We start from the raw sequence: 24,366 nt of genomic DNA, 5'->3' as shown, positions 1-24,366 counted from the left end.
TACGGGGTATGGTAGCAAACAGCTCCCCTATGCATTGGCATGTCGCTGTGCAACCGCTGCGCCGCACCTTCGCCTCTCCGAAGTTAACCCTCCCCGACGCATGCGACGGCGTTTGTAGGCCATCTGTGTTATGAAGAGGCATATATAACACGCACCCTTCTCTTCTTCTCCGAACCGCAACTGGACCTGCCGCGAACATGAGTGATCCCAGTATCGATTGGAGGTGGGTAGCACTTATTTCAACCGCCTCCACACTCACAGTCTGACGCCTCGTTGTTAGCAAATCTGGCCTCCAGCTCGTGGAGCCCAAGTACTGTTTGTTATCAAGTGCATGTACGTCGGGTCCTGCAACTCTCATCGCCAGTGGCTGACGGACACGCGTTGACTCCCCAGGTCTATTGTACTACGACTACTTCCTCACCTTTCCAAGCGAGGTTCAGCTGATCTGGCGGTGTCGATGGAGTCCGGCGACAGGGTTCTTCCTGGTAATACGCTACGGGGCGCTGCTCGTCATCACTCTGGGAGTGGCCGAAGCCTTCTACCTGGGCCCTTCGGCAATGACGGCAAGAAGGTATGTGGGTGTATCAGTCACGCACGATTGCGGTCGCGAGGATTGAGCCCATGTATGGTGGTAGCTGTCGAGCGCTCATAGACGTCATTCTCATCATGAACGGGATACACTTCGCAATAATCTCCGGTGCGTCTGTTGTTAGTTTTGCATCGATTGCGCGGCTTCACGCAGGAGTGTATACTGAATGCCCGTATCGCAGCATTCGTTGCCCTCCGCATATCCGCGATATGGTCGCACAACCTGTATCTCGGAATCTTCTTGTTCCTGCTAGGGCTATTGAATCCCTCTGTTCTGACACCGGTACGGCTCGCTAGAACTACGGTTAGAGGCCAAATAAGTTTGCTCACGGGACATGCTGAACCATAGATGCTCGCGTTCGGCTTCGAAGCCTTGCCCGGACCCCCAACTCTCATTTCATGTATCAGTTATCTCCCTCAAGATACCAACTTATTAGGGCCTCTGATGTGCGTTACACTTGTTTGCACAAGTCGCATGATACTGACTATCTACATTCCTCTCACAGATTGAGATATTGTTCGTGACTCTTGATCAACACGTTGACTGTACTCTAACTGCCAGAGCAACAGTCCCAATTGTCTCCTCCGCCGTGAGCATCGTGTATGAGCTGCTCTGTCTTCTCTTGACGATGGCGAAGACGTTTTCTCTGTACCGCGAGCAACAAAAAGTAGGCATATCAACTCGGCTTACAGCACTATTGCTGCATGATGGTGAGAGCTCCGGCGTCGTCTCCTAACTAGACGCTCTAGCTCACCACTTCTATTGATAGGCTCGCTCTACTTCGCGTGAGTCACCGTGCTTGTTCAGAGCTTTGCCAGCACGCGCTAAGAGTTTTCGCAGGGTTTTGACTGTGCTGGCTGTGATTACCATAGTGGCTGCATCCGTACGTTATTCCAGCATAAATTGATCAGCGATTCAGGTCTGACTATCCATCCTCTCTAAGATCCCTCCAGGCTCTGTACGGCATCACCGCCATTCAAATTCTGGAGTATAGCGTACTGATACGGTCAATCTTTAAGCTTCCAGCCGATCTGCAAGTCAACAATGCTACTGCCAGAGCGTAAGTACTACCCTGGTTCTAGAGTGTATCTATCCTGACAAGTTCCGTCATCCGTCTAGACTCACACCCATCCTCACCACTCGATTCATTCTGGACCTCCGCACAATCGATCACGAACGAGGGCAGCCACTGACCGGCTCAGTGGGCCGATTGTCGACTGTGCGCTTCGAAAATCCCGCCGTCGTTTCTCAAACACACTATTCATGTGGCACGCCCTCCGCCCACAGCACGGACTCGGGATTCTTGGAAGAGCGACGATCCAGCCTTACATCTGTGGTGCCACGACACTTGACCTGAGCTTTGTGTTAGTTGATGATCGTACAACGCTACCTGTTACTCACTAGATATAGCTCTGTATTAAATCGTGCATGTACCATTGATATGTTTCACTCTACTCACGAAGTGGTTCGGGTTGCCACTTTCCGACCAGATCTGAGATCTATCAAGAGTTCGAAAGCGCCCAGAACCGACGGTGGCCTTGCTCCTCCCACCACCATCGTACAAGCTTGGATGTATCCTTCGTACAATTGTATGATCTCTGGCTATTGACCCTTCACCACGATGAGCACCTCTCTGGATGCGATCCTCCTACTTGCCAGCTGGACCTATGTCTCACTCGCGCCGTACACCAAGGTCGAGGAAAGCTTCAACCTCCACGCGACACACGACGTTCTCATGTACGGAGTCCGCCCGGGGAACCTTCACAAAGTGCGCGATACGTATGTCGCCCTCGAATGAGCACGCGCCTGATTCTCGAAGTATGACCACTTCGTCTTCCCCGGGGCCGTACCCCGCACTTTCGTCGGGAGCGTCCTCCTTGCCTGGCTCTCGCAGCTCTTCATACGAGGGGCGCTGTTGCTGGGACATGTCACGGACAAGGTGGATATTCAGGTGCTAGGTACGTTTCTACCCTTTCTCCGAGCTTCAGCTTTCGATTCTACCATGTCGCAGTTAGGCTCGCGCTGGCGAGTGTCAATGCGTTTGGACTGTCTTTGCTGCGTCGATCGATCTCGCGGCGTTTTGGAGGGCCTACCAGCGTGTTGTTCACCTTCTTGACCTGCTCTCAATTCCATCTTCTGTTTTGGATGGGCCGTACTCTCCCCAATATGTTCGCACTCTTGCCAGGTGAGTCTCACCTCCCCAGTTGACGGGACCGTGTCCTGAAGTTTGCCAGCCAATGTGGCTCTGTACCTCTTGGTGGATAGGGCACCTAACGCGACGCGACCTTCTCAAGAGAACGTGCACCGCGCAATCGCTATACTGACCTTCGCTACCGTGGTATTCCGCTCGGAGCTTATCCTCCTCCTGGGGCCCCTCGTGCTACAGGTCATCGTGCGGCAGTACACGTCTATAGCTAATGTCTTGAGAGTCGGCATAATTGCTGGTACTCTGTCCGCCGGTCAGTCAATTCTATTTGCTATCGTGTTTGCCGGACTCATTGTATTACATGCAGCCCTCACCGTGCTAGTTGATTCCTACTTCTGGCAGAGATGGCCACTGTGGCCCGAATTGCATGGTGTATATTTCAACGCTATCGAGGGCAAGAGCGCCGAATGGGGTGTAAGATACACTCTTGCAAACTCGCTGTGCATGTCGCTAAAAAGCTATTTCCTTTGCCCAGGTCTCGCCGTTTCACACGTACTTCAGCTCACATCTTCCGAAACTGCTGCTGTCTGCTGCGCCTCTGTCGGTTCTCGGTGTAGTCCTCGACAAGCGAATTCGTGGACTGCTGGTGCCATACGTCGCGTTTATTCTCCTCATCAGCGGGCTTGGTCACAAGGAATGGCGTTTCGTCATCTACTCTGTGCCTGCATTCAACATCGCTGCCGCGCGCGGCGCAAACTGGCTGTACGTCCCCAAGAACTCTATTGCACCTCCTTCCATTGACTCAACTGATAATCTTGAATACAGCATCAGTAGAAAGAAGAGCAGCCTCTTCGGTCGGCTAAGTTACCTCGCGGTCGCCGCGATGCTCGGCGCGAACTGCCTCGCGACGTTCCTCCTCGCGCGCTCTGCGTGCGCAAACTACCCTGGTGGCGCGTCTCTTTACGCTTTCAACCAACTCCTCGTCTCTGAGCACAATGGTACTCGCTCTCTTTCTCTCGCCGCCTCGCCTCGCTGACACTCGCTTGTGACAGTGCACGTCCACATCTCGAACCTCGCCGCGCAATCCGGCGCGTCCCTCTTCCTCCACTCGCACGCGCCGCCGTTCCTGCCGGGGCTCGCTCCCCCGTCTAAGTTCGGGCGCCCGGTTGATTGGGTGTACAACAAAACGGAAGGCCTCTCCGTTGACGCACTCGCCGCGGCGCCGCAGATCACGCACCTTATCGCCGAGATACCTGCGCTTACGCCTGAAGCGATGGAGCACTGGAGCCCGGTCGCAGTCGTAGACGGGTTCGATGGGTGGACATTAAACGTTGAGAGCTTGAAGGCGGCGTTCAAAACGGGAGTAGGCGAGGGGCTGAGGACGCTGGGCAGTCTGCTGGAAATGCGGAGGAGCGAAAAGCTGGTCATCTTGAAGAGGCAAGTATGAGGCATCATAGGAGTTCAGAGGTTTGTCGCGTATGTGCGAAGGCAAAAACAAAAGTCATTGAATACCTCATCCCACCCACGCCGATATACATTAGCCAGTGGCCTTGTTTATGGCTGCGGCGACAGCGTCAAAACAAGACCACCACAGCCCGGCCGTATACCCAACAACCCCTGGAGGGAACGCACACATCGCAAATAACCCGGTACTGTATACGTCCCGGTGTGGCATTTGCTTGCGGATATCCGCGGGCTGCATAAAGGATGCAAACCCCTGTCAGTGCGATGCAAGTGATCGAGATAGAGGTACTCACATATATCCTTCAGTCATAATGCGGGACATAGCCAGGGGCCATTACATGATGGACCTCGGCTCCCCACAAATCGGCCCAGGCTTCTTGCGATTGACGTAGATGATAGAGACATGGTACGTCTCCACGGCTGCATCCTTCGGAAGAACACGACCCTCCATCGCGCGGATAGCGTCAAGAGCCGCCGGCTTGAGTATTTCCTCCACCAGCAGAGACACGTCGACGCTGCCGGCCTGCTCCTTCTGTGCCGCGCCGAAGATGGACGAGCTGCGCATGATCTTCTCGACTCTGGCTCGTACGTCACGGTCGAGGAAGCCCAAGTCCCATTCTTCAGGAAGGGCGCGGAGCACGACGACGCCGAGTTCCTCGCGGGACTGCTCTACGGCACCGTATTGGCGGAAGGTGGTCCTATTAGAGGAAGAGGCATCGGTGACGGAGAACGTCTCGATGGTGCCGTCCTCGGGGACGATGTGGAGGACTGCGTCCGCTCGTCCACCCGGAATGCGGATGAGTATGAGCGCTGAGGGAGCACCCTGACTGGGGGAGAACATGCTGAGAAAGCTGGAGAACATGGCGCATGCAATGGCTGAGGTCCGAAAGAGAGAGATGGGACTTGGAAACTTCGCCACCACCGTGGTGTTCAATATAAGTGTGGTGGTTAACGATAAGGAGTTAGAACAGCGCTCATCGAGCGCCCATGGTGGCACAGCCCCAGGTGTTGTGCCTTCAACAAGTACCCGGGCCCATGACATACGTGGTCACCGTGCAATTCCTTCGAACACGTCTCCGACACGTTGTTACAATTTATGTGCTGCGGAGAAGAAAGAAAATAGCACGCAATATCCTCTCAAGTTCGCATGCCGGACCCGCCTGCGATGATCCATACCCTGCTCAAGGCCTTTCACTGCTACGTATCGGACAAGCTAGTCGACACCGAAGAAAGGGATCAAATTGCCGGTATCTAAATACATTGCGCATTGCAGCCACGTCGTCCCACCTACATCGTCACATCCGTCCCAGTCCAAGATTGCAGAATTCCTCATAATCGCTACCGTCACCAGCGTGGCCGCCTTCATGCAGCAACGTGGCCTGCGGGGTGCCGGTGCTCGAGCGTCGCCAGCACTGTGGAATCCACGGGCGTGATCGGCTTCTTGAGGTCGGGGTCGAGCTCATCCTCGAGCACGATGTCGTCCGAGACGTCGCTTCCGGGGATGCTCTCGCTGTGCTTCCGCGCGGCGCGCTGGTCCCGCCGCGACAGCCAGTACGTCGCCATCGCGAACACCACTGAAAGGGGAAGGAGGTATGTAAGCGCGTGCTGGGCGAGTATGGAGCGAAAGGTGGGACGCACTCATGGAGAAGTTGATGCATGCGGTCGCGACGTTTCCTTTGAACACGCTGTGGGAGGAAGCGCATAATCAGAGGCCGGTAAGAGGGAGGGTCGGTTGCATGGGCGACGTACCGTGGCTGCTCGACCTGCGGGAAGATGACACTAGAAGGACAAAGCTGTCAGCACGCGCGAGCGGCAGAGATGGGGTGGCGGACGCACATAGGCAACCATGCCTGCATCACGTATGCGAACATGTTGCAGCTCGCCACGACGAAGGACCTCTCTGTAGACGAGACGAGGACGTGAGCGGCAGTTGAGATAGAACATGATGGGTGCCGACGCACTTTCGTTGTCGTGACCGTTCAACTCGTTTGCCCATGCGAGGATGAGACCGGATAGACCCCCGTTGCATCCGGTCTGATGAAGGAATAGGTCAGTGAGACGATCCCCCAGGAAGGCTAGTCCGACGTACGAAGTAGTAGAAGACCCAACGTCTACGATCACGTCAGTTTGCCGTACGGAAAACGAACGAGGGTAGTGGTACGTACCGTGTAATATGCGTGTATAAAGGTGTTGCAGCGAGAACTATGCATGTGATCATGCTCCATGTCTACCAAGACGCGATCAGTATTGAGGTTTACACGCCTGATGCCTGATGCCAAAGCAGACACTCACTCCAGCGAAGATCATGGGGGGCCACCTGGCTCCGACGATATCCGACCACCAAGCGTAGATTAGCGCTGTTATACGCATGCTCATTAAACGTCTGCATGTGAGGCCTGAGTATTGGGCCACTCACTAGTGACTACCTGGGTGGCCTGAATCCCGAGCGGATAAGTGTTGATCTGCCCTACAGTGTACACTTGATGCCCGGCCCGTGTGTTGAAGCTCTTCAGCCTGGAGATCAAATCAGTTAGGCTCGTGCGGCGCGCGCATATGCAGGCTGAGGTCGACATACCAAAAGATCATGGAGTTAGCGGCGCCTCCTCCGTTGTTGAACTGCAATAAACGTTAACCTCGGCAGCCGCCACCCGGAAAGATCATGCGCACCAGGATATATACTAGTGATAGTAGAGTCAGCAGATGATAATGCAGAGAATATGCGATACCACTCACGCGGCACGAGAGTCCAGATATGCCAAGTCGTGAAGAAACCGATGACCTGACGGAATGGCGTAAGGGCGTGGTCCTCTCGCTACAAGGGTGACCCTCACCTTTTTCCGCGTGAACGGCGCAGGGGGCTTCCTTCCGATATCGGCCATGCGTTTCTTGCCGATGTCGATCTGTTCTTGGGTGTAGAACATCGACGGACGAGTGTTGGAAGGAAGATCTTCACAGAGGATGAGATACTGCGCTGCTTCTTCGTCATGTCGCGAGTGTGGTGAGGACGTACCAGGCATGATCAAGAATCCGAGCAAAGCGATGGGTATCGTGATGATCCCGTCGATGATGAAAAGCCCTGTAGGGCGAGGTTAGAATGAGACTGCATGTACAGTGACGCAATACAGTACGCACATTTCCAGCCCGCAAGACCATGGACGCCATTCAGGCCGTTGTATGCGCCCTAGCACTAGTATCAGCTCATGCGCTGAGTCAGAAATTATACCCTACGTACTGTCTGTAGGAAGCCGCTGAACATAGGTCCTAATGCACTTGCAGTCTGAAGCGCACGTAGAGTCAGCACATGATGACCTTCGCGAGGAAGCGCGACCTTACATGGAATATGCACGCGCGTTTTCCTAGCTCCTCGGGCTTATACCAACTGCCAATGACGTATTGGATGGCAGGATAGAAAGTCGACTCCGCAAGACCTGATCAGAAAGCCCGTTCAGTTTGCGGCACCTAAGTACTTTAACATATTACTCACCAACGAAGAACCGCACTACGATGAGCGTCTCAAAGTTCTTTGCGCTCGCTAGGACCATCGTCAACGCGCTCCAAATCACTTCCATGGCGGGTATCTATAATAGAAACCGGATTCTCGTCAGACAGCAGAGGAGCGAGAGAACGATGGGTGCATACCCATATCGAGGGTCGTATCCTCGTGATGAGCATGCTGCGCAGTGATGTCAGCGCGAAGGGTTCGACGTAGCGCATCGGACGACCTACTTCGATGGGATTTGTCCTAGGACGTAGCCGCATGTCCAAGCCGTCGTGATGTAGTTGAGCTGGTTCCCATGCCTGCACCTCGGTAAGCCAGCGTACTTCCACTGGTAGTGGCGCATCTTACAGTCCGAGACTACGACGGAAGGTTAGTATGAGTGAAGAGAACGGATTTCGCGCGACTCACTCTTCTTGCATACCCGAGACATAGGCGTTCTTGAAGCGTACGCGTCAGATAAGAATACAGGCTCCAAATGAACGGTGCTTACCGTTATGTTCTGCTGGTCCAGGTACGTGAAGGCGGAACGATAAGTCAAGACTTCCGCGCGGGAAGAGGAAGTGTACTCATTTGCTGAAGTACGATAGCGCAGCATAGGTGAGCAGGCACGCATCCAGCTTGAAGAGGAAGCGGCGCTCAGCCACGGGCTTGTCCCAGGTGTCCCTGTACCCAGCCGCTCGGTTAGACGAAGCCGAAGAGTTAGCGAGCTGGGACTCACCAGACGTAGCTTGTCCAGGAACGCGGCTTCTCGGGCGTAGAAGACTTGTCGATCTTAGAACTTGAAGGCATGTTGGCAGTCCTCAGAGGGTCGACAGTAGGAACACGCTCGTACTCGGGCCCAGGAGACAGCCCAAGGAACCGTGAAAGCATCGCGGACCTATGTATACATAGAGGCCGCTCGTCGTAGGTCGAAGAGTTGGAGCAAGGCACCGGCTGAGCGTGTATCCTCGCGCTGCGAGCGATAGCGCGGTCTTGAAATTACACCATGACGGCAGTCGGGCATCTCAGGATGGTGCACTATGGTCAACCCGGCTACTTAAGGTTGTAGCACGCAAGATCGCACAATTTGGAAGCGCCTGAACGAGATCTCCACTTACCGCTCCTACCGCTGCGCCGCGCATGTTGATGGTACTCCCATCACGCAGGAACACCATTGCATTGATGGAGGTGTCGGTGAACTTGGCATGTATGTGCTCGAGGCTGCTGGAGAGGTTCGTGGTAGAGGTCAAGTTACGAAGCGCCCATGTTCCTTGTGGCGGCGCTTGCCAAATGCGGAGGCGTCTTCGTAGTTCGTGACCATCACCATCCCCGGCAGCTTCGACTCGCCCACAAAGTAAGTGGTAGCGGACGAACTCCGGCTTTCTCATTCGTTATGACCATTCCCTGGCTAGCTACAGGGTACTGCCTTTGAATACCGAGTGCAAGCCGGGCTCATCTCAGCGAGACACCCTCGGGCCCCGACGCAGCAGCCTGCCACCGAGTGTAAGACACGGCGCCCTTCCTTTTCGCTGATGGCAAGGCTAATGATGGCGAAGAGATGTCGTTCTCCTCTTAGGCATCTGTCAGCCTTTGTGCCTCGCCGACGCTCGCACAGTGCCCGTAGCGAGCACCGTTCACCCCCGTACACGGACCGAGCCTCCACCAGCTCCTCCTCCGCAGTCAGCGAAGGAGATGACTTACGTGGAGTACACCGACAAGCTTATCATCAGATAAGCATTCAACCGGACATGGGACTTGGTCACAGGCCATATTCGTCCTACTTCGCCAGGGTCCCACCATCGACCTGGAGGATGTCGCAACCTGTTCCCATCCGGCGTGAGAGCGCGCCTCAGCAGGCCATTCCCCAATGACGGCTGAAACGGTTGAAAAGAGGTGCTCGAGACACGAGCAGCTGCACACCCACCGCGCTCACCATCTCCACGCCCGTCCTTTGATTTTCATCGTTTCATCATGCCCGTTCCCGTCCCTGAGCTTGGTTCTTTCAATTACGTCGCCGAGACCAAGGTTCGCACACTCGCCCCGCATGTTATCTGTTCGGTTCCGGTGTTGATGACCGTTGGACCTACAGGAGGATCTCGATTGGGCCGACCTTGTAACGCTCGATCTTAGCACTTACGGAACACCGGAAGGCAACAAGAAGCTCGCCAACGAGCTCATCGAGGCCGTTCGCCACCACGGCTTCTTCTACGTGAAGAACTTCAACATCCCCCAAGAGCGCGTCAACCGTCAGTTCTCGCTCGGGAAGCAGTTCTACGAGCTGCCTCTGGAGGAGAAGTTGAAGTATGTTCCCGAGGGACTTGGTTAGTATTTCATAATACCATCCGCGTCCGGATTATGTACTGACTTCCTCTGCAGACAACGGCGCCTTCAACGGCTACGTTCCTGCTGGTCGCCGTATGTGAGTCTACCCATCAGCCTGAGCATTCACTCCCTTGCTAACGTGCACATAGCCTTGACGCTGCGTCCGGCCTGAAGGACCGCATCGAAATCTACAACATCCCCAGTTAGTTCACTTCATACCTATGCATAATAATTCACACTTGCTGACGTTCGAGCAGAGTTCAACGGCGACTTCAAGCACGAGCACCCTGAGATCCTCCAGGCGCATCTCCCCGAGATCGAAGAATTCGCCCGCGTAAGTGCCGTTCGCCTGCAATATGTTAACAACTCGTCCTAACGGCAGCGTTTACAGTCGTTGCACAGCGAGGTCCTCGACCCTCTGCATGTTCTGCTGGCCATCGCGCTCGAGCTCCCCGAAGACTACTTCACGAACATCCACAAGTATGATGTCAAGAGCGAGGTCTGTTCCGTACCGCCTCCATCCACCTGTGTATGCCGTGCTGACACCACACCCCTGGCGACAGGACCACCTCCGGTACATGAAGTACTCCAAGTACACCCCGGAGGAGAACAAGAAGATTGGCAGCCAGTGGGTGCAGGGCCACACCGACCTCGGCTCGTGGACGCTGCTGTTCCGCCAGCCCGTCGCCGCGCTCCAGATCAAGGGCCACGCGACCGGCGAATGGAAATGGGTGAAGCCACAGGACGGCACGCTCACCGTGAACGCGTGCGACGCGCTCACGTTCCTCACGGGCGGGTACGTCCGGAGCACGATCCACCGCGTCGTCTCGCCGCCGAAGGACCAGGAGCACGTCGATCGCCTCGGCCTGTTGTACTTCTCGAGGTGCGTCTGCTTGTCAGATAAAGACAACACTGCATCCTGACTGTACCGTTCTTAGGCCCCACAACGACGTCCAGCTCACGACGATCAAGTCCCCCGTGCTCGTGCGCGAGGGCTTCGTCCAAAACGACTTCGAGAAGAGCGGGAACCCGGTCCCCACCATGGAGGGTACGTAATCCCCCTGGCGGCTCGAGAGGCAGTAATTTACATGTGTGTTTTCAGAGTGGACGTTCGCGAAGCAGAAGTGGCAGCGCACGAAGAACATTGTCCGCGGCGACCCGAAGTACGAGACCGCGCAGATCCTCCCCGGCTACCAGGAGAAGGTCCACGCGTAGGCGTTCGGGAAAACGTAAGGGATGGGCCGGATGGACGCGTCGAAAAGAAGCTGTATCTGTACGGAAGCTGTAGGATACCCCCAATGAATCGTGTATCACTCACTGTACGATCTTGCATCCCGGATTGCCGCCGTCTGCTATCGCGCTGCGAAGTGCTTGCTGGTCTTTCATCTGCGCCCAGCGTGCATGCTCCTGAGCGGCCGGACGGTCTAGAGGGGGTGATCAGCCCATACACCATCCAAGGGAAGGGTAGACCTCCTGGATTACGACTATGTGTATCATCGTGTATCGCATCGGCCTCCATATTGTGTTTTGTTGATACATGATTACCGGTCGTCCACAGATTACCCGCTTGTTGATAAGGATATTGTCAATGACGCGCGAGAGGTTGGAAGCGAGACCGTGAACCTTCGCGATTCACTTAATTTGCGACTGCTACAGATCCATCGTACATCCAAGATTCAAGATTACTATTACATGGTAGCTCTAATTTCATGTAAGCATCACGCTCTACGGACGTCCATGGCCAAGCAACGCCCCCGCGGTCTGGTCCCTGACGCCCTGCACGAACTGGAAAGCGTCTGTGCCCCCAGTACCCAACGGCGCTGCCCCCGACTGCTGCGCAGCGCCCGAAGCCTTGCGCGACGGAATCAGGATGTACAGCGCGACGATGCGCACATGCTCGTCGCGGAACTCCTTCAGCGCGGTGACCGCGACGTCGTACGCCTCCCGCAGGGCTGGGTCGTCCGACTGCTCCACGAGCCTCCGGAGCGGCCGTGGGTTTCCCTGCAGGTGGCGCAGGAAGGCGCGGTGGTGGCGTGGCATGTACGACTGCATGCGTGTCAAGAAGGGCACCTTAGGTGGGCCTGGGGCGGAGCTGAACGCCGCCGTAGTGGGAGAGGCGGGCGCGGCCGGGGAGCCGGCAGCGTGCGGCGAGGAAGAAGCCGGCGGGCGCCCTGTGGCGAAGTTCGTGTGCGAGTACCTGTCGACCCCGAGGAAGATGTCGAGCGCGTGGATGAGCGAGCTCTGGCCCGCGCTGGGGCCGGACAGCTCGGTGGGCTCGGCGAGCGTCGGGTCGAGCTCGAGCCCGTCGAACACCCACTTGCGGCCGGTCGTGTCCGAGTCCGCGCCCTTGAACCACGGCCGGATCTCGTCGTAGAACACCTGCGGGTCGCAGCCGTCGCGCACGCCCGCGAGCAGCTGCTGCATGTCGCGGATGACGCCGGCGAGAGCTCGGAGGTATGCCGTGATGCGGCGGATGGCGATGGCGTCGCCCGCGAACGCCTCGTCCATGATCGCACGCATGATGGACAGTGCCTCGACGCCGCGGAGTTCGATGCGTGCTGAGGAGAGGTAGAACTCCTCCTCGTCGCGCGTGCCCGTGAAGAGAGTGAGACAGCGCAGGTTGTGCAGCTGCTGCTTCGGGACGAACGGGACGTTCGGAGCCGGCGATGTCCTGAACGCCCAGTTATAGAGCACGTCGTCTGAATACGTGAGAACGGGTGGGAGCTGCAGCTGCGCACAGACTTGGAGGTGTGGGACAGTGATGGGCGGGGGTATATGGATGTTGCGCACGGTCATCGGGGTGGTGTGGACGTAGAAATGCATGATCCATGCCAGGACATGGTGGGCCCGACGGAGCAGCACTTCGGACGATTTCAGGTCGGCCGTGGATAGTATCGGGAGCTATGGCGAAGCATGAGCGGCTCCGCGGCCCGTCGAGGGCAGCCAGGGAAGCGTACCTCGCGGACCCGGTTGCGCCATCGCTCAGAGGTCGCCTGGCCCTCATCCGACAATTCCGGGCTGTCTGCGTGCTCAAGCTTGTCCTGGATCGCGTCCTCTAGCACGACCTCCCATGGCTCCCATGCGCTCGGAAGACGGACGAGAGGGGGTTCTGGGGGCATGAAACCGGTACGGGTATCGACGTCGAAATCATGCGCTGCGAGGGTAGAGGTGTCTGGTGCGCCGGCAAACGTCGGCACAAACACGTCTGGTCGCGGAAGGTTGAGGAAATGGGTTGGTGGTAGGTTTTCCATTTTAATGGCGGAAGGCGGATGAGGGCCCTGTACCAGACGTGGGCGGATCTAAGAGTCAGGAGGCCTGCACGGGCGATGATGAGGTGTGGTCCGATGCAGAGGAGTGTCCGCGCGGAACGCGGCTGGCGGCTTTGCTTATAGACATTTTGACCAGGGCCGACGCCGGAGATAGTCGCGATGTGGGTATGTGTTGACGCGGAAAAGTTCTGACTGTTTCCATCGAGATCTGGGCCGTGCCCACTGGCTGACATAACTTGGCGCGGTCGGATTTCCGCTTAATCGGGAACACCCCGACCCCGCACTCCCCTGATCGACATCCCGCCGCCGGCCCCGCCCTCGCGTAAGCGCTGAGTGGGTCCAATCATAGATGCTATGCACAGCGGCTCATACCTTCAATATAGTGTCGAGCACATAGACTGGCTCCCGTATGATGCTGTAAATGCAAACGAAGCATCGCGTGAACCTGGGAGAGGAGGCACCTGATAGCTTACCGAGACTGTAATGCGCCATAATGGCGCCAAGAGAACGCCCCATATTACGGATCTTGGACATAGCCTCGAACGCCTCGAACGCTGCGTCATCAGAACGCATGATTCGCATGAGATGCTTTATACTCGTGGAAGGGACGGAAAGCAGGAGCGCTCCGATTCAGAGGACTGAATGTAAGCCGGCTTGAACCTCGGCCTCGGACCTGCGTACAAACAGTCGTTCAGTTTCTATACCCATAGCCGAGGGGCCCTCTTCAGACGTGCCATGACACATGAAGTATCGGAGGGGTTCGCACCTTGACGATCCTCACTCCTGGGATACCGGAGTGAATTACACAGCAAGGAGAACTTACGAACCGTTTGAACACGAGGTTAAACGGTGCGGCGTGTTTTGCTAAGGCGTCGGGGAAATCCGTCAGCGAACGCAAACTATATGGCCCATCTGAGTGATACAAATACCATTCGTGTGCAGCCGCTCTCATGTCTACAACGGAGATTCCATAGCATCAGAGCAGTGAACGCCAGCCGGAGCTTGCAATGAGAGCGCGCGTCAAGCACAAGTGAACCAGGTGAATCAGGCTTTACTCCACCAGTTACGCCATACACTCGCACAGCTGTTACGCCTCCACATATCGCGGCGCACGATGAGCTGTGCGCTACGAGCTTATCTAGTCCCAGTGGTGTCGCGTCGCAGCTGACGGACTGGGCGAACCTACCAGAAGCCCGCACCTTCCCTCTGTCTGTCTGTAGCGGTCTTCCAAGGTTCCGCGCCACGCCTTATCCGAACTTACTATGCAGTGTGCACGACCCTGCATTGGCCACTCGGACGAAGCTTCTGCCATCGCCGAGGCCTGTGAGCTTCTGTGGCTTTATGGTGTTCCAGAGATGGATGCAATTTGAATACGTGCGGTGCACGGCTGATGCGAACGTACCTCGCAGGAGTTCAGTATGCCAACTTGGCGCACCGCCCGCTGGCGTGCAAGGTTCGAGGGCTGGGGTCGACGCGTGATGGGTGGACGGCGGGTGTTGGGGAAGAGGCACAGCACGTCGTGGTTCGGTGTCAGAAGAGCCGGCGGCGTGTTACGTGTAGTAGGTTCAACGTTGAACAGTTCTTGTTGGAAGATCAGCGCTCAGCGTACGGGCGACGCGCGTCTTGTTGCCGCAGAGTGAGTTTTCCAAGATTCCGTCAACGTGTTACCGCAGTCTCGTGCAGATTACAGCATCCGTAATCCTCCCTTGGCGCGGAATGGATCTTCTCGGGATGCCCACTGGCTACATTTGGGTATGGGGCGGGCTACTTGCGGAGGTGCGATGCCCAATTCTGCCGAAGGTGGACCCATGGGTCGGAGATACGGAGTTTTGGAGCAATCTCCCTCACTCGAGTTAGAGTCGAGCCTCGTGCATCATGGTGAGCCTGAGGTGTACTCGGATCTGCGCCTGAGCACCAGTGCGCGAAGATTGAGCGGGGCGGAGAACCCTGCGAAACCAGTACCGCACTGTTGATAGATGCCGACTCGAGGCATCATGAGCATCCTTCTTGGATGGCGGTGGCACGGAGAGACTTCGAGAAGTGCGAGTGGTTGCCAGAGCGAAGACAAGACAAAAAGTGGTGCGGGCCGAGCTTTTTGTTATGCGAGACGTCGGCGTATGCACGCTGTCGATGGATCTTTTGTGTAGAGGGGCGGCTCGGTGGGATATTACTTTCGAGAACGCGGACGAGACAATAAACGGCGGAGTGAGTCGGCGCGAGGCTCGACGCGTGAGTTCAGAAACAAAAGAACAAGACGCGCATCGCGTCCCGATCCGGCAGGCAGCAGCCTCAGACGCCCGACCGATCACAATTGGCCACAAGCGCCGCGACTTTGCTCTTCCGCGTACCACCATCTGCACCTCCGAATATTCACTCCAGCCATGCAGCGTGCTATAAAAATGCGGACGCCATGGCAGAGTCAGCACGACTCACTCCCGATTCGTTTCACCCATCCAAATCCGCCACCCCCTCTTCTCCGAAATGGCTGCCGTCTACGCCCAACCCGCTGCCGCCAACTACTTCACTGCTCCGGCCCATGCGCCCCCTAAGCAGCGCGGATATCGCATCTGCGACCAGTGCGGGACCGTCGAGCAACCACACATCGGTCGCTTCAGACTCTGCGGTGGCTGCGTGAGTCCCCTCCAGTGCCTCCGTCCCGATCGCATTCACTGACCCGCCCGATCGCGTCTCCAGATGATCACCCAGTACTGCGTGAGTAGCCTCATCACATGCGATACACCGGGGGTATGCGCATATGTAACGAGATGTTACACCGAAAGCACATCGTTGCCAAAGTCCGATTGTGCTTTCGGTGTCTCAACTTGTGCCACCGTAGGTGCACATTGATCACACGCGGCATCCAGTGTGCGATCAACGTGTAACGGGGCTTTACACGGACGGCGGCCCCCGGTGGATACCAGAGCGCGGTGACTTACCCGTCTTTATAGTCTCAGGATTGCCAGAAGGCCCACTGGCCATCGCACAAGCCCATCTGCCAACACACCGTCTCGCAGATCTCGTCTGCGAAACAGCAACCCGGCCCCGGCGCGATGGACGAGGGCCTCGTTAAGGGCCTCCGGAAGTTTGTGTCCGGCCACTCCTCCCTTCTCAGCTGGGCCGGCTTCCAGGCGCTCCAGCTCAAGCGGGTGCCCTCTAACATCCGCCAAAACGCCCTCCTGATCGAACTCAACTACCGCCACTCAGCGTCGGACTCCCTGCGTCGGTGAGTACTTGGGAACCTTATACACCTGTACACGGGCTGTGGTCTGACGCCAATCACTTCCTAGATTCTCGATCAAGGGTGCCCACGTTGTCCCGAGGACGTACGTGACCGATAGCGACCCCCTCGTCGGGCAGGACATCATGCGCCGAGAGGAGCGGTGCCGCAAGAGCGGCGGCATCGGCTGCGTCGTCGTCATCATCCAGTGCGGCGAGATCAGCCAGGTGATGCCTGTCGAGGTCGACTCGCCCTCGCGCATCTCGTGGGACATGCGCGAGGACTGGCCGCAGGTCCTCCAACACTACGTCGAGTCCGGCCGGACAGACTTCAAGCCGATATCCACGACGGCAAGAGGGTGAGTTGACATGCGCTCATCGGACACGCCCCCACATACTGACGACGTCATGATCTACAGTGTCGTCTACGGGTGAGCTGCCCATGCGGCCCTCCGGACATTCCCCCCGACGTCGATCGTCTTTTGCGCGGCTGATGCACCGGGTGCCTTCGCGCTTCCTGCCTTCGCGCTTCCCCGGACTCCCCCCTTTCCTCTCTGCCGCTCTGTTCGTCGCGCACTCCCTTTCCCGGTCGCTTTCGCCTCTTCGTCATCCGGTACTTTCGCGCTGTGCATACTTCCCTCCGCTCACTTCGTTTCGCTCCATCCATATGACCTAAGTTATACCCCGCATCTTCGACTTGTATTACAGATGTATCACCACCCGCTACGACGTCTTGAATAATGAACACCATAGATTCCCGCTACCTAGTAGCGGGTCTTGGAGGAGATGCTGTCACAAATTCTGCAAAAGATTAAATATTCTTACCAGATGAGCTCCACTCCTTTGATCCCATGCATACTAAGTCTTCTTTTACTCGAGTTGTATGCGAGTGGCGCCTCAAAGTCACGGTGGGAACAAGGGCGCCAAACTGATCTCGAGGCTTGACTGGCAGTGCTCAGACGCTCCCCGCCCATCTCACTCACTCACAACTTCGGAGGGTCGAGCTTGGGGTACAACCGCCACGCCCTGTGCATGGTATTAACTCGTAGATTTCATACCGTCTATCTACGATCAAGCAGCCCCAGCTCAACAACTGGTCATGAGCTAGTCTTCGGCGCGCGTCGCGTGCTAGCTGAGTGTGCACTGCCAATCTATCGTTCGTGCGCAGGCCTCCAACCTCAAAAAAAAACATTGCGAAGCCGGATGTACACTCCTTGGTAAGACTACCATTCATGTGCGACATCCAAAAGCCAGGAAACCGCGTCATGCATGATAGGGTCCCGCAAGCGTGGCCGCCGTCCGAGAAGGAAACAATGTCAAAGTGCGTCACGGTCCTCTGCGATCCTCCTAGATTGCCTTCATGATAAAGCTTATATACATAGGTGGAAGCATGCGTATGCTTCTGAACAGTGGGAGAATCACGCCGACGGGATGCTCGACACGGTCATGAAACACTTCGAGAATATTTCCACTTACCATAGTTTTAGGTGAGTAGTACATGGCAGACGGGTAGTACGAGAACCCATTTCACCCTTCCCCCCTCATATACACAGCTATCCGTCTACGATATGATGTGTTAGCTTTCCCCGGTGATGGACTCTTGACAATGCTGTTGCTCCGGCCTAATCCCTGCACAACGCTTTGCTCCTTTTTGCGACGCTCTCTTCCTTGCACGAGGCATCACAGAATCTGTGCGCGGACACGGCGAACTCCTTCGCGCGATACGATTCTAGGCTGGGCGCGACTAGACTCTATTGGCGCGACGCCTACTTCTTCGCACGACGAACTCCTCTCGCAACCCGTTTGTGCATGACACGAACCATTTGTACGCGGCGCGACACTCCCTGACACTCCTCGCGCGACACCCTCCTCCTCGCTCGGTGTGAATAGGCGACACGACTCTCTTTGCACGACGTGAACCCCTTTGCAATGTCGCATATATATCTGTGCGATACTCCGACTGTGTCTCTTTGTGGCACGCGGTCTTCTCTGACTTGTTTCATATGTACTCGCAATGTACAATGTCATACCATCGGAAAATATCTGCACATTAGGATACCCGTAATAGTAAAGACCTCATCTCGTGAATTATGATGATATCATACTGTACCGACATCACAATTCTTTACTTGATGTCAAATCCTAGGTGCCGTGACTGTGTTGCCGTATCACTATATATAATAGAATGACGGTAGCGGGCTCTGCCGTGCTTGCGCGGCCTTACGACTTACATATATCCTACCAGCCCGATCCTCAGCAGACAGCACAATGCATGCGTGGCACGTTCTACTCGAGTCAACGACGCTCTCGATGCTTTCCCGGATTCTGCTTTCGACTCGGCTAACTTTAGCGGGTGTGCGGTGCCGAAGCGCGGGCCGATCATCACAGGCGCTTACACATCGCCGCTGCAGCTCGCGAGTCGCCACAGCTCGTCCTCTATCCACCACCACCTCCTCTCCTTTGTTGTCCGGTCTGCTTGTTCTTCATCTAACTGCGCATTATACAAGAAGAACTTGTCCAGCTCTCCTCTACTCGATCGCCCGCAATGGAAGCCGCTGCCATGGATGAGGACAGCAAGCAGTTCGACGCCATGAACGGCGGGCACGACGACGACAACCAGCCCGACCCAGACGAGCCGCTCATGATGGACGCCGGACTCGGGAAAGTCTGGCTGGTGAAGGTGCGCCCACCCTGACCGCCGCCTCGTCGAGCCCGCCCACAGCTGCTGCCCCGCGTGATTCTGAAGATCCCCAGACACCTGATGGAGCGCTGGTCCGCGATCGACGAGGAGGGCGTGCACCTTGCCAGCATCCGCATCTACCACCAGGCGGAGTCGTCGCTCGGGCGGCGCCCGCGCATCGTGCTCACGCTGCCCCCCGACCCGAAGCACCCTGAGGAGCCGGACGAGTACGAGATGGACATGGTGAACCACGACGTCGAGAACCAGATCGTGATCGCGGAGCGCGAGAAGGAGCCTGGCACGGCGAGCCGCGCGCGCACGACGATCCTGACGGGCTCGGTGAAGCACGAGTGCAACATGCGCCCGACGCTGACGGAGCGCTACCGAAGGCAGCTGAAGGAGCGGAACCGCGCGGCGAACGCGCCGAAGCGGACGACGATGCGGATCGAGGATGCACACCCGGGTGGGCGTGGCGAGATCAACATGCTCACGAGCGGTGCGAAGAACCATGCGGGCTTCAACCTCGTCGTGCGTATACATGCAAGCGTCTACGTATGTCTAGCTCACAGGTTATGCGATCGCAGAAAGCGAAGCCGAAGCCGCAAAAAGGGCAGTTCGAGCGCATGGCGCGTATGCCGCGCGACCAGCTGCTCGACGAGCTGTTCCGTGCGTTCCAGGAGCGCGAACGCTGGTCGATCAAGGTCCTGCGCGAGCGCACGCAGCAACCCGAGGCGTACCTCAAAGAGGTGCTAAGCGAGATTGCGTTCCTCCATCGCAGTGGAGAGTTCAACGGCTCGTGGGAGCTGCTGGCCAACTACAAAGGAGAGGGGGTGAGGATCTCGCTTATACGAGTACTGTCGTGTGCTGTGCTGACTTGGGCATAGATCAAAGCGGAGAACGTTCCCATCCCTGTAGGGTACGAAGTCAAGGCGGAAGACGCCAACATGGACGAAGACGACGACGACTCGGATGACGACGAGATGGAGGAAATCTCATGATAGAGTATCGACGGCGGAACCCCCACACCCGCCCCTGCCCACCCGGACGCTTATACTGAGTGCCTTCTTGCCTGTTCCATTATGTATTTCTACGTCGTCGCAAAGTACTTACACGCATGTCCTCACTACCATATATACGCAATGCAATCTAGTTACCCATCGGAGTCCGCCTCCATGTACAGGCGCCCACTACGACATCGTGGTTCACGAAAGAATTCGGGTTCCCATTCTGACCGGTGCGCTCCTTGCCTTCGCACCACCACGACCTCTGCCACGATGCGCTCAACGGTCGACATCCTCATCCTCGGCGCCGGGTGGACGTCCACGTTCCTCATCCCCCTCTGCGCGGAGCGCGGCATCTCGCAAGCCGCGACCTCGCGCGCCGGACGGGACGGCACGATCGCGTTCGAGTTTGACCCGCACTCGACGAACCCCGCGCCCTTCCAGGCACTGCCACACGCGCACACCGTGCTGATCACGTTCCCTATCAAGGTCGCGGGCGCGTCGGCGCGGCTCGTAAAACTGTTCCAGGAGACGCACCCGGAGGGCCCGAAGACGGCGTTTGTGCAGCTCGGATCGACGGGCATTTGGGACGTGAGTACTGCAAAATCATTCTGCGTGATCGTCCGAAATATGTATGGTGCTGCGACTCGTGCTTACGCGCATTATTCTTAGGGCGGGCCTACCTTGCGCGCGCAGGGGCATGTGTGGACCGACCGTCACTCAAAGTTCGACGAGACGAACGACCGCGCGAGTGCGGAGACGGAGCTTCTTGCACTCGCGCCCGCAGTACCGACGACAGTGCTCAACCTCTGCGGACTCTGGGGTGGACCAAGGCAGCCGCGGAACTGGGTTTCGCGCGTCGCCCCGACTAAGGAGGCGCTCAAACAAAAGGTGCGGGCGATCCTCTCGCTGCATCCTGTTGTGAGTCCATGACGCTGACGCAGTCTCCAAAACGTACAGGGCAGCGTTCACATGATGCACGGGCTCGACGTCTCGCGCGCGGTGCTCGCGGTGCACGCGCACCCCGACCGCGCGGTGGGGCAGCGCTGGCTCCTCACGGACCTGCGGGTGTATGACTGGTGGGACCTGGCAGCGGTGTGGGGCGAGGAGGGTAAGCAGCCGCGCTGGGTTCTTGAATTGCTGCGCGAGGAGGGGATCAGAGCCCTCCCGCGCGCACCGGAGGTGATCGGACGCGCGATGGATAGCAGGGAATTCTGGGATACGTTCGAGCTTGAGCCGGTGAAGGGCAGACTGGGGTTGGAATGAGATATACGGGATTGTAAAAAAAGAGGCTCCAGTTGTACAGTCAGCGTCGTCGGAGAATTATATTGTACACACGATGCACTGTCCAAGCATGTGGAGACACGGTAGAACGAGTCTAAGCTGTGGGACAAAAACAAATGGTCAGCCCTGAGCGCAGACGAGAGGACTGTGAGCAGGGTGAAACTCACATTTCTTGTGGGGAACGCTGTTGCTTTTGGGCTTCTTGCGAGGCATACGCTCATACGCGTTCACGTTATCTGAATCACTTTCCAGCTCGTGGACAACCCCGCTGCCTTGTCCATCCCTAGTAGCCGTTCCGTGGCTGGCGCCATCGTCGTGGTCATGGTTGTGGTTGTGATCATGGTCATGGTCGTGATCATGCCCGCGATGACGTCTCGGGGCACGACTGTCGTAGGAAGAGTCGGAGTCATCGTCCGAGGACTCGTCTGAAGAAGACTCGTCGAACTGCCGTGGCTTGTGGTAGATGCAGCAAACTGTATGGACGGCAAATCATGTCAGGGCGGACCCTGTGGAGCAAGGTCGCTCGGTACGCACTCTTCGACTTCTTCTTGCCTGCACCTTCGTTATCCACAACGTCTTCGCGCCACACGACTCGCGGGCGATTCCTGGGTGCACCGCGGAGGCGGAGCGTGCCGACGGCGGAGGACTCGGCCTCGCTCTGCGTTTCCTCTTCGCGAGGCTGGTTATCTTGCACTGTGATAGTGCGCGATCCTTCAGCAGGACGCAGTTGTCTGGTAGCCATGATATGGGGCAAGATTGGGTGGCGAGGATGAGGTAGTGATGGAAGCAAAGCAAGGTGCAGCAGCTTGGGCAAGAGCCGGACCTGGACAAGGAGCCAGTGCGGCACAAGCGCCCGAGTCTGCCCCGAACCACGACGTCACGGTCGCACCGACTGCCCTGAATGCAACCACGACGTCGTCTCCATGTCGCGGTCTATAGTCGCCCCTCTGAACCTTTCCTCTCGTCGGTCTCGACAGCCATGTTTCTCGCTCTGACCAGCAGAGTCGATGCCGCCAATTGTTTTGTCAGAATGGCGACTCGAGCATATTGTGGCTCGATAATCAGGCCTCAAGTCCAAGTAATCATACATGCCTAACGGCCCTCCAACAGAGGCATATTATGGATAACGGCTCATAGGCATTACCGGATGTCATTCGATTGAGGTGCGCCCCCGAGACTCCGATACTGAGCGGCGCAAATACGCGCATTAACTCTACGTCCCCAGAACGACAAGAACGGCTGTACGCTACTTGCTATACAACGATCTCCCTCATAATGGACGCTTCGTGAACCTGTAACCGACGCTCAAGTTCTCAGAATGTGCCGGTATGCGTGTCGTTCTGAATGAAAGTCGTGCATTTTCAGGGGGAGCCATTTGTCTCAATGAGATCCACAACCTTGGGCCTCACGCAGGTGGCCTGTTATCCGAGCCTAGCCCCAGCCATCCTGGAGCATTAGTATGTCGTTCGCACTCATCTTCGCTTTTAGGGCCAGCAATCCCAGCGTTCTCGGAGCGGCATTGAGCCAAAATTTCCAGCGTATAGGCTCGTGCTGGAACTGCACTCCGGTTGCCCCGCGGTGCAACCCTATTGGTATCCAGAAGAGTGCGGCCACCCTCTGCGTCGTGGTTCGAACACTATGGCGTCAAGTTCGTCGGCCCGTCCTCGGTCGGTCGAGCGACTTGCTGCATCCGCATTGAGCATACACCGCATGTGCCCTGTCCTCGTGCATGTGGAGTCTCTGTAAGTCCGCCCCGCTCTTATCATACGCAAAACAGTGGACGCCGCCATGTCTGCACTTTTGAGGTTGACACTGCTCATTTAGGCACGTATACAGTTGGAATCTCTACGGAGTGAGATTGATCCCGGAAGTCTCACCACATTGAGCTTATGTATTCCCACTCGGGCTATCATCGACGGCACGTTCGCAGCGCGTTCGAGCTGCAACGGCGAGCCCCCATCTGTAACTGTCCATCCTTCCACTGCGGACCGTAATGCTAACTATCTGCCACTGGCGTCCGACAGCTGTCCTGGCGTCTGGCGCTCGCCCCACAATTATTTTAACTCGCTCTCCACGAATGGGCGCCATTCCCAAACATATCCACTCCGGCGTCTTGCGGTCCCGACCTTGCGCCATCCAGGGACATCTCTCGGACAAATCAACCTCACTGGTTCATTGATGCGCCTGGCCCAGCTCCTGTCTCTGCTTGTCTGTTCTTCGCGCCCAGCAGCTGCGGGTTCTATCTTCTGAGGACTGTTCAGGATTCTTCCGGGTTTCTGAGGGTGCCTTCGAAGCCGCCTCATGCGCTCTCACCCGTCATCTGGTCCGCCTTCTCGCAATGATCTTCCGTAAGTGCATGCGAAACATGCTCATCGTGACTCCCCCCCATACGAAGACCGTGCTATAATCTATGCTGGAGAATGCTGAATTGAAGCGTCAATTGTCATCTGATCGAGGCGTCGCGCATCCGCCACGTCGTCCTTCGGTCGAGGCCTGGAGGCGCGGACGGGTACCCCGGCCCTCCCACGGAGCATCTCCCCGCAACCCCGTTGGCGTTGACAACGCGATATTCCTTATGGTTAGCGTATTGGCACAAGTGAAGCGCCACAATACGACTCCGGACTCTGCGCTCGCACTGATGGCACCCACGCGGGACGACTCTCATTCAACAAAAGAAATTTTTCACGAAACAAACACACGCAGAATCCGGACGAGGCGACACCCGAAAAGATCTATGGGACCGCATCGACCTGCGGACTACTCGCGGTCAACGGGCCTTCAGGGACGGAGAAAGGACGGGATGATTGCCGGCAGCCCTGCGAAGCAGCAGGGGTATAAAGGACTTGCAGAGCAACCGGCCAGGTTTACTCTAGGTGATCCTCCGTCCCTCCCAGTTCTTCACGGCCCCGACTTGCAG

At 56.9% G+C, this 24,366-nt stretch overlaps 9 protein-coding genes across 9 annotated transcripts; 6 read left to right on the top strand and 3 right to left on the bottom strand.

The window, feature by feature from the left end:
- Window positions 1-197: 197 nt before the first annotated feature.
- Window positions 198-1,782, top strand: TRAVEDRAFT_48227 (uncharacterized protein; the record flags this gene model as incomplete). The annotated part of the gene is made up of 13 exons (XM_008041064.1): window positions 198-223; window positions 281-333; window positions 394-571; window positions 636-697; window positions 771-871; window positions 938-1,035; window positions 1,095-1,105; window positions 1,159-1,299; window positions 1,359-1,374; window positions 1,430-1,472; window positions 1,533-1,547; window positions 1,616-1,649; window positions 1,709-1,782. 13 exons carry the CDS (start codon window positions 198-200, stop codon window positions 1,780-1,782), a joined length of 852 nt encoding a protein of 283 aa, XP_008039255.1.
- Window positions 1,783-2,210: 428 nt separating this feature from the next.
- TRAVEDRAFT_126346 (dolichyl-P-Man:Man(7)GlcNAc(2)-PP-dolichol alpha-1,6-mannosyltransferase) lies at window positions 2,211-4,182 on the top strand (the record flags this gene model as incomplete). The annotated part of the gene is made up of 8 exons (XM_008041280.1): window positions 2,211-2,357; window positions 2,409-2,547; window positions 2,601-2,774; window positions 2,824-3,048; window positions 3,103-3,209; window positions 3,271-3,497; window positions 3,561-3,733; window positions 3,788-4,182. 8 exons carry the CDS (start codon window positions 2,211-2,213, stop codon window positions 4,180-4,182), a joined length of 1,587 nt encoding a protein of 528 aa, XP_008039471.1.
- Window positions 4,183-4,638: 456 nt separating this feature from the next.
- Window positions 4,639-4,965, bottom strand: TRAVEDRAFT_86993 (uncharacterized protein; the record flags this gene model as incomplete). Its single annotated transcript, XM_008041279.1, has 1 exon — window positions 4,639-4,965. A coding segment is annotated over one exon (327 nt), but the record flags the coding sequence as incomplete, so codon positions are not given.
- A 596-nt stretch (window positions 4,966-5,561) lies between these two features.
- Window positions 5,562-8,340, bottom strand: TRAVEDRAFT_72361 (MFS general substrate transporter; the record flags this gene model as incomplete). Its single annotated transcript, XM_008041278.1, has 23 exons — window positions 8,269-8,340; window positions 8,189-8,213; window positions 8,107-8,135; window positions 7,926-8,055; window positions 7,839-7,872; window positions 7,684-7,777; window positions 7,533-7,627; window positions 7,432-7,476; window positions 7,332-7,380; window positions 7,210-7,275; window positions 7,031-7,146; window positions 6,933-6,978; window positions 6,867-6,877; window positions 6,775-6,815; window positions 6,616-6,713; window positions 6,492-6,556; window positions 6,365-6,426; window positions 6,289-6,310; window positions 6,161-6,233; window positions 6,036-6,099; window positions 5,949-5,978; window positions 5,838-5,884; window positions 5,562-5,773 (listed from the first exon to the last, which is right to left on the bottom strand). Exons 3-23 carry the CDS (start codon window positions 8,126-8,128, stop codon window positions 5,562-5,564), a joined length of 1,422 nt encoding a protein of 473 aa, XP_008039469.1. The 5' UTR covers window positions 8,129-8,135; window positions 8,189-8,213; window positions 8,269-8,340.
- A 1,308-nt stretch (window positions 8,341-9,648) lies between these two features.
- TRAVEDRAFT_48222 (Clavaminate synthase-like protein) lies at window positions 9,649-11,214 on the top strand (the record flags this gene model as incomplete). Its single annotated transcript, XM_008041063.1, has 9 exons — window positions 9,649-9,702; window positions 9,767-9,998; window positions 10,054-10,096; window positions 10,149-10,201; window positions 10,257-10,333; window positions 10,391-10,498; window positions 10,563-10,882; window positions 10,938-11,047; window positions 11,102-11,214. The coding sequence occupies 9 exons, from the start codon at window positions 9,649-9,651 to the stop codon at window positions 11,212-11,214; spliced, it is 1,110 nt and encodes a 369-aa protein (XP_008039254.1).
- Window positions 11,215-11,601: 387 nt separating this feature from the next.
- On the bottom strand, window positions 11,602-13,468 carry TRAVEDRAFT_168783 (tryptophan 2,3-dioxygenase). The gene is made up of 2 exons (XM_008041277.1): window positions 12,957-13,468; window positions 11,602-12,900 (listed from the first exon to the last, which is right to left on the bottom strand). Exons 1-2 carry the CDS (start codon window positions 13,248-13,250, stop codon window positions 11,725-11,727), a joined length of 1,470 nt encoding a protein of 489 aa, XP_008039468.1. The 5' UTR covers window positions 13,251-13,468; the 3' UTR covers window positions 11,602-11,724.
- A 2,261-nt stretch (window positions 13,469-15,729) lies between these two features.
- TRAVEDRAFT_29369 (uncharacterized protein) lies at window positions 15,730-17,230 on the top strand. Its single transcript, XM_008040900.1, has 5 exons — window positions 15,730-15,899; window positions 15,963-15,980; window positions 16,217-16,491; window positions 16,556-16,843; window positions 16,904-17,230. The coding sequence occupies exons 1-5, from the start codon at window positions 15,750-15,752 to the stop codon at window positions 16,917-16,919; spliced, it is 747 nt and encodes a 248-aa protein (XP_008039091.1). The 5' UTR covers window positions 15,730-15,749; the 3' UTR covers window positions 16,920-17,230.
- A 1,707-nt stretch (window positions 17,231-18,937) lies between these two features.
- Window positions 18,938-20,317, top strand: TRAVEDRAFT_168775 (uncharacterized protein). The gene is made up of 4 exons (XM_008041276.1): window positions 18,938-19,164; window positions 19,231-19,692; window positions 19,749-19,994; window positions 20,049-20,317. The coding sequence occupies exons 1-4, from the start codon at window positions 19,030-19,032 to the stop codon at window positions 20,160-20,162; spliced, it is 957 nt and encodes a 318-aa protein (XP_008039467.1). The 5' UTR covers window positions 18,938-19,029; the 3' UTR covers window positions 20,163-20,317.
- An 88-nt stretch (window positions 20,318-20,405) lies between these two features.
- On the top strand, window positions 20,406-22,193 carry TRAVEDRAFT_149403 (uncharacterized protein). Its single transcript, XM_008041275.1, has 5 exons — window positions 20,406-20,756; window positions 20,838-21,056; window positions 21,126-21,548; window positions 21,617-21,922; window positions 21,984-22,193. The coding sequence occupies exons 1-3, from the start codon at window positions 20,439-20,441 to the stop codon at window positions 21,429-21,431; spliced, it is 843 nt and encodes a 280-aa protein (XP_008039466.1). The 5' UTR covers window positions 20,406-20,438; the 3' UTR covers window positions 21,432-21,548; window positions 21,617-21,922; window positions 21,984-22,193.
- Window positions 22,194-24,366: the final 2,173 nt, after the last annotated feature.

Source organism: Trametes versicolor (genome assembly GCF_000271585.1).
Source record: "Trametes versicolor FP-101664 SS1 unplaced genomic scaffold TRAVEscaffold_7, whole genome shotgun sequence".
Taxonomy (NCBI): Eukaryota; Fungi; Basidiomycota; class Agaricomycetes; order Polyporales; family Polyporaceae; genus Trametes; species Trametes versicolor.
This window is presented reverse-complemented; position numbering and strand designations above follow the sequence as displayed.

What these genes read in the sequence shown, in the direction of transcription:
- TRAVEDRAFT_29369 (XM_008040900.1), top strand. Translation starts at nt 15,750, where the DNA reads ATGGCTGCCGTCTACGCCCAACCCGCTGCCGCCAACTACTTCACTGCT. An exon ending in GCGTCGGACTCCCTGCGTCG is followed by an intron (nt 16,492 to 16,555) that starts GTGAGTACTTGG and finishes ATCACTTCCTAG; the next exon opens with ATTCTCGATCAAGGGTGCCC.
- TRAVEDRAFT_168775 (XM_008041276.1), top strand. Translation starts at nt 19,030, where the DNA reads ATGGAAGCCGCTGCCATGGATGAGGACAGCAAGCAGTTCGACGCCATG. An exon ending in ATGCGGGCTTCAACCTCGTC is followed by an intron (nt 19,693 to 19,748) that starts GTGCGTATACAT and finishes ATGCGATCGCAG; the next exon opens with AAAGCGAAGCCGAAGCCGCA. An exon ending in CCAACTACAAAGGAGAGGGG is followed by an intron (nt 19,995 to 20,048) that starts GTGAGGATCTCG and finishes ACTTGGGCATAG; the next exon opens with ATCAAAGCGGAGAACGTTCC.
- TRAVEDRAFT_168783 (XM_008041277.1), bottom strand. Translation starts at nt 13,250, where the DNA reads ATGGAAAACCTACCACCAACCCATTTCCTCAACCTTCCGCGACCAGAC. An exon ending in GGCGCAACCGGGTCCGCGAG is followed by an intron (nt 12,901 to 12,956) that starts GTACGCTTCCCT and finishes GCTTCGCCATAG; the next exon opens with CTCCCGATACTATCCACGGC.
- TRAVEDRAFT_149403 (XM_008041275.1), top strand. Translation starts at nt 20,439, where the DNA reads ATGCGCTCAACGGTCGACATCCTCATCCTCGGCGCCGGGTGGACGTCC. An exon ending in GATCGACGGGCATTTGGGAC is followed by an intron (nt 20,757 to 20,837) that starts GTGAGTACTGCA and finishes CATTATTCTTAG; the next exon opens with GGCGGGCCTACCTTGCGCGC. An exon ending in AGGAGGCGCTCAAACAAAAG is followed by an intron (nt 21,057 to 21,125) that starts GTGCGGGCGATC and finishes CAAAACGTACAG; the next exon opens with GGCAGCGTTCACATGATGCA.